The sequence below is a fragment of the Nicotiana attenuata genome, unplaced genomic scaffold, assembly GCF_001879085.1.
Source record: "Nicotiana attenuata strain UT unplaced genomic scaffold, NIATTr2, whole genome shotgun sequence".
NCBI classification, from domain to species: domain Eukaryota; kingdom Viridiplantae; phylum Streptophyta; class Magnoliopsida; order Solanales; family Solanaceae; genus Nicotiana; species Nicotiana attenuata.
Window position 1 is genome coordinate 94,866 of NW_017672427.1, and position 6,810 is coordinate 101,675.

Below are 6,810 nucleotides of genomic sequence, written 5' to 3' on the forward strand. Positions count from 1 at the left end.
TCTACTTATATATATTAACTATTAAGCAAATCTTTTCATGTTCTTATTTGTAATTTGACACTTAAAAATACATTTTTGAAAAGCTTGGCCAAATACAAATTATTATTCAAAAGTGTTTCAAATTGATTAGCCAACGCAAGCTGCTTTTCTCCAAAAATATTTTTTTGAAAAGCACTTTTGAAAAAAATATTTCTAAAATAAGCTAATTTTTCAAGTTTGACGAAACATGCTATAAAATAAGTGAAAATGAACTCGTATATTGGTTTTAGTGAATGAATAAAACTTAGTTTATCACCTTTTTCACATATCGTGAGAAAATGGTAGGGTAGCAAACTTTTCTTTGGTCGAAGTGCCTTCGAGACAAGGAGGTGACGATCAACTCTCTAACATTTGAGAACAGAGAGGAGGTCAAGATTTGAAACTTATTGATAAGGAATTTTTATCCTTTTAAGTTATTAAATTTTAAATTAATAATTTATATATAATTATTAGGATTACATTGAATTTTTTGTTATTGTTATTGTTGTTGTATGTATAATTAATGAAATTGTTTGATCAAACTTATTGGGTTCAACCGAACCCATAAACCGCATGTTAGCTCCGCCCTATTTGAGGTAAAAATATCACGGTCTAGCCAGTTTTCGGACTGGTCATTTAAAAATAGTGAGAATTTACCAAGTCAATAAAAAATAGCCACTATTTTGTTGCAACATAGACCGGTCCATCATAATATACTGGAGTTCGGTGCACCTGTATATGAACTTCCAACATATTATGCTGGAACTCCAACACACGGAAAGTTCTAGCATAATATACTGGAGATTCGAGCACTTGTGTATGAACTTCCAGCATATTATACTGGACCGGTATACTTTGCTGGAACTCCAGTATATTATGCTGGAGTTCTAGTGTACTTATGCTGGAACTCCATCATATTATGCTGGAGTTCCAGCATACTTATCTTGGAACTCCAGTATAATATGCTGGAGTTCAAGTATACTTATGCTGGAACTCCAGCATAATATACTGGCGTATTTTCTGGGTTTTGAACAGTATTTTTGCTCAGATTTATCTTTACATGAAAAATGGCTAAATTTCGATTACTTTTGAAACTGAGTTATTTTTGAACGACCACTTGTAAATCTGGCTATTTTTGAATTTCTCCCCTATTTGAGATTCATATTAGTCAAAGCTTAAGAATCTTATCTTTAAACGTAAATTTTAAGATGCAGATGATTTACAAAAATTTAATATATTACAATTATTAGTAATAAAAAAAATAAGAGAACGAAATTACAATTTTTGTTGCATACTCCATTTCAAATTCCAACCAATATCCAAATCTAGCTAAAATAAACTTTTGCAGGTAAATAGAAAAAGAAATTGGCTGGCTAATTTACTTCCTCGTCTTCTTTTTACATCACATTCAACAGTTCAGAGCAAAGAAATACTATTGTCACATTTCGTGGCAATTGAGAGGGGAAAAAAGAGCCAATTAACCTTCTTTGGCAACACCTTTAAACTCCGGCAGCTCATGGGTGGTGGGGGTGAGTGAAGTTGGCCGGAGAAGGCCGTGGAGCGGCGGCGTAGGGAGGTGGTGGGGTGGGGAATTGTTTAGGAATTGGGCATTGGTAACACTTGGTAAAAAGCCCAAATGTGTCAATTTGATGTATGAAATTGAGCATACTAGCCCAACCACCAAATCCAAACCCAATAATGAATACCCAAACAACTACAAATATGTTAATTGTAAATGTGCCGGCCCATCTTCCTACAAATCTTGGTGGTTGCTCCACTGCATTCTGCATCACAAAAGGAATGTAATTTAGCATTTGTTTTCCCATTTTATGGGATCATTTGAAAGATAACTATAGGTAATAAACATGATTTTAGAAATTTGAAAAAAGACAAAAGCAACCTATTATAACAAGTTGTTCTACATACTATGTTGTTCACTCAATTTGTGTGACACTCTTAACCTTAGTATATAGTTTCCTGGCCTTTTTCTGCCTACATGCAGGGACGGATGTAATAGCCAATAGCTTTTATCCCAGATAGGGATTTATTTTTGTAAAACCCACTAAAATTGTTAAAAATATTAAACTACCCATAACTCAAATAGGATAATATGTTGAGCGGTTGGTACATGAGTCCTGAACCCATAAATTAAAATTCTGAATCCGCCTTTACCTACATGCCTCTGAAATTAAATTTATTTGTTCCTTAGGAAAGTTTGTAAGCTTTTCTTTTCAATAAGACTAAGCATAGGTCTTGTTTACAAAAATTAAAGCAAAATTAATGATGGTAGATATATACCTCTCGAGCAGCAGCAGATTTGAAGGTAAACATGTGAGCAAGAGCAGGGATAATGTAGACAGTGAAGCTAACTAGAAGTGATCCAACTGTTGAATTGATAGGACCAAAGAAAGGGAAAACAATGGCCAGAAACCATATAGGAATCACCACCGGCAACCTTGCCGCCGCCCTCTTGCACAGGCTCTTACACTCGTGCATGCCTATGGCCTTCTCCCACACAAAATACAATGGAGTGCAAGCAAATCCAAATGTTATAAACTGCATTCAAACAATGAACCCTAATGTTATGATTTGATCAATATAAAGCAGCTAGTAATTGATAAGAGAAAAAAGTTTTATATACATCAATGTATGTTAATATATTCAACAACAACAAGAACATATCCAGTGTATTCTGACAAGCAAAGTATGCTAATCTATTCAAAGGCGAATTTAGGATTTAAACTCTATATTTATGATTCGCGTCCGAAATATTAGGTGTAGATGAACTTGGTACTCAAAACTGCATCTGTCCCTGAATCTATAATAGTGTAACCTATCTTATTTTTTAATTTATTAATTTCAGTAAAGGGCAGCCTGATGCACCAAGCTCTCACTATGCGCGGGGTCATGGCATTTATGCAAGAGGTTGTTTCCACGACTCGAACTTGTGACCTCCTGATTAGGTGGCAGCAACTTTACAAGTTACGTAAAGGCTCACTTTCAATTTATTAATTCTAATATTTATAAATAATTACTTTATCTTTTGAATGACCTGATCGTGTAAAAATTCTTTTCTTACCTGATGAATGAGCATGAGGATGACAGCCATGTCTCTGAAGGGTGTTCTTGGTAGGAGAGAGAAGGCATTGGAGTGATCAAGAAGTAAATCACCAAATGCCCAATATACTGCTGCTGCTGATGGAAGTGTGAGTGTCAATACATAGAGTGTTGCCCATAAGTAAATTGCCTTGAACTTTTGTGGTTTCCACATTGCATGCATTACCTCCCTGTAAAGAAATATCACAAATTAATTAAATTACGCGTGATCATACAATTTAAGCATGTAATTCAATTATAAATGATTAATTTATAGCATTGGTCCTATTTCTTTAACTGGGATAAGTATTTCTAGCATAAGTACTTACAAGCTAGTGAGTTATACATGTACCTCCATTCTATAACAATGAGTTTAAATTCTATATACGGACTATATACAAAATTATTACATTATAAACCTCACATAAAAGAGTATAACTTTTCATAAAATTTTTGATTATTAACTTAAAAAATAAAACATGTTCTTTGTTACAAGAGGTTAAAACAATAAATAGGAACGCTCAATTAAATGGATTTACAGTTGAGAGTAGCCAAATGTCCAGGTTAGTAAATATCTCATAAATATCTGGATCAGTCCTTTTCAGTTTCTATTATGCTTTTCATTTGTTAAATACAAGAAGAATCTAACAGTTGTGACAAAAGAGAAAAGGAGGAAGAGGGTGCCCATTGGCTTCCATTCCCATTAAAAAAGAGCGAGGAATTCTTTTTCCATTAATCTCATTGATTGATTCTGTAGAAAAAGCAAAAGTGATTGGAAAAAGAGTCGTAACTTTCCAACTTGAAAAGGGTAAAAATTGTGACTTTTTGCTTCTCACGCCTGAGAAAAGGCACACTCCTCTACTCTGTTCATGAAAAAGAAAGAGATGCTGAAAACCCATGCAAATGTTACAGTGAATTCTGAATGCACAACTATAGAAAATGATGTAGCGTTTTGACAAAGATTGAACATGGTGTCGTAAATGCTAAGATATTAACCTTTTTGACAAAAAGGATAGTTCACTACATTACATGCTCAGAATATGTCGACACAAGTTAAGGTCAAGTCACTTTCGGAAAAAATAACGTTAAAGAAATTTATGATATTACTACATTTTTCAGTTTATGGATTAAATAATGTATGATTAGTTGTCTTACACAGTAACAGCATGTCCCCCAAATGTGTAGAGAATGTTTGTGGCTCCTGTGAAATATAGCACCAACTTGGTTGGTCCCGAATGCTTTACCCCCTCCACCTGTATTTGATAGCAAGAAGATTGGATAAATTCCTTAATTAATAGTTACTAGTATTAGATATCCAACCCCCACATATGGTTATGATTAAAGGTTTATTTGACAGTTCACATTAGTGTAGTAGACTAGAATGTTCAAACTTTACATTCACATGATACAAGTAATTAAAAAATTCAAAACTCTAAAGTAACATATCTTCTCTTTTTTCTACCTTTCAAGAATTTATATATGCTCAATTTTTGTACAAATATACATATCTTGAGCCAAAACAACCTCTCTATCTTCACATGGCAGGGATAAAGTCAACGTGCACACTATCCTCCCCGGATCCTACTTGTAGGATTACACTGAATATAGTGTTGTTGTATGTATGCATAGTTTGAATTGAAAGCAACAAGTTCAATTAAACCCGTGGCAAAACCCTAAACTGGACCGAAGAATGAGTAGGTATACCTGGCCATGGAGTAGTGATGCAACAGTAAGATACCAAGCAGTGAAAGTGGTCATCAACAAGCCAAGGAAAGACCAGATTCTATAATTGTGGAAAGAAGGAATGAAGACTGTGGTAGCACAACAAGCTCCAAATATATAAGTCCATGTTCTCTTGTCCAGATTATCGTTTATGTAATATATATTGCTGCAAGTCAATAAAAAAAAATACATAGACATTAATTTTTTGTATATATTGGGTAATATATGGATCCAAGAAAAAAAACCATAGCAACAAATTAAATTATGAACCTTGCACAAGCAATGAGTTGAATCACAGATCCAAATAGAAGAAAAGTGCAATTAAATGCCAATCCCACGTTCCTCCAATGTTTTCCAAGTAGCCCATCAAGAACTTCGAACCACTGCACACCCATATATCATTAAATATTTACTACTATAAAATTGGATGAAATTTTATTTTGAGTGTCTTATTTAAATGGCGGGTAACTCGGTGCACGAAGTATCCTGCAAGATTCGGGGAAAGTTCGCATCTCAAGAGGTGTAATGTAGGCAGTCAACCCTAACGCTTGACTGATTATACGGATCGAACCTGTAAAGTATAGTATTTAATAAATATAAAGGGAAGGATTATATTGTTGAAACCTGAATAACGTGATTGCGGAAATCAACTTTTTCTCTTTCTTTTCTGGTTCTGTACTCAATATAGAGGATACTAATAAGATAAGCTGTCCAACTACCCATTAAACCGTAAAATAGCTGAAATGAAATCCCAGAAATCATTCCTAGTTGAGAAAATGAGTATGGCAGCGTCAATAACACTTGAGCTACCTGAAAACACAAGGAAAAAAAGACACCAAATTAAGGAGTGAACTAGCGGTGGAGCTAGAAGCCCAAAGACGATTTCGACCGAGTTCGACCGAACCCAGTAACTTTTGCTCAAACAATATATTTGTGTTAAAAAATTTATTAATGCATAAATATTAAATTTAGAATCCAATTATTAGCACTTGAAGTCATCGTTTTAAAATTCAGAAACCATAAAGTTAAAATTGCTCTTCCTATAATAAGGATTATATATAAGGCAACAAATTGATTTTCACTTGTTTGAGAAGTTAATTAGAAATGCAGTCATTGAATGAAATTAATTAATTAATTACCTGATTAGAGGCACAACTAAACCAAGCATCATAAGCAGAACCACCATGCCAAAAAAAATTAGAGATTTTTGACTTAACATCTTTGGATTTTCCTTCAGTTTCCATCTCTACATAATTTCCAACTATTACAGTCTCTACTACTTTGTCTGAAGATTCCATCTTCCTCTTCCTTTTTCAACTAAATAGCGAGCAATCACTCAGCAATGAACACTTATAATTTAAAGCTCGCGGTTGGGAATTAATGTGTATCTCACTCAGATTATCAGTAGTAGTATTTTGCTGTGAGGTTTACTACTGAAACATCAATAAGACACCCTTAAGTACTGATCACTTGAAAGGAATCCCAGTGGCAATGTATGTCTAACCCTGTCTATGCCATATTTATATTGAGAGAAGTGAATATACTAGCCAAATTTTTCTTCTTCTTTTTTCTTTCTTTTGGGTGGGGGTGGGGGTCCCTTTGCCAATATTTCTTTCCTTTCCTTAACTTTTTGTATATATTTAATTTTTAATCTCTTTTTCTTTTTTAAATCGAAGGGTCTACCGAAAACAGCATCTCTGTCTTCTCAAGGTAGGGGTAAGGTTGCATATACTCCCTCCGGTCCAAAATAAGTGATTTTTTGGCCTTTTTCCTGTGGTCCAAAATAAGTGATTTTTCCAGATTTCAAGGATGAATTAATTATTTTTTTCCTACATTGTCCTTGAAGTAAATAGTGTTGGAATATGTGTTAGGAGTGTTTATGTGAGATAGTAAAGGTTAATATGGTCAATTCCATTAGTAATTAATGCTAAAAAGATGCATTAATTAACTGTAGTTAATATTTATATCAATATT

The 6,810-nt window shown here is 33.8% G+C and overlaps 1 protein-coding gene across 1 annotated transcript; it reads right to left on the reverse strand.

Moving 5' to 3' along the window:
* Nucleotides 1-1,284: 1,284 nt before the first annotated feature.
* On the reverse strand, nucleotides 1,285-6,346 carry LOC109213159 (auxin transporter-like protein 2). The gene is made up of 8 exons (XM_019376916.1): nucleotides 5,976-6,346; nucleotides 5,461-5,646; nucleotides 5,107-5,219; nucleotides 4,819-5,002; nucleotides 4,270-4,367; nucleotides 3,098-3,305; nucleotides 2,317-2,574; nucleotides 1,285-1,802 (listed from the first exon to the last, which is right to left on the reverse strand). The coding sequence occupies exons 1-8, from the start codon at nucleotides 6,132-6,134 to the stop codon at nucleotides 1,533-1,535; spliced, it is 1,476 nt and encodes a 491-aa protein (XP_019232461.1). The 5' UTR covers nucleotides 6,135-6,346; the 3' UTR covers nucleotides 1,285-1,532.
* Nucleotides 6,347-6,810: the final 464 nt, after the last annotated feature.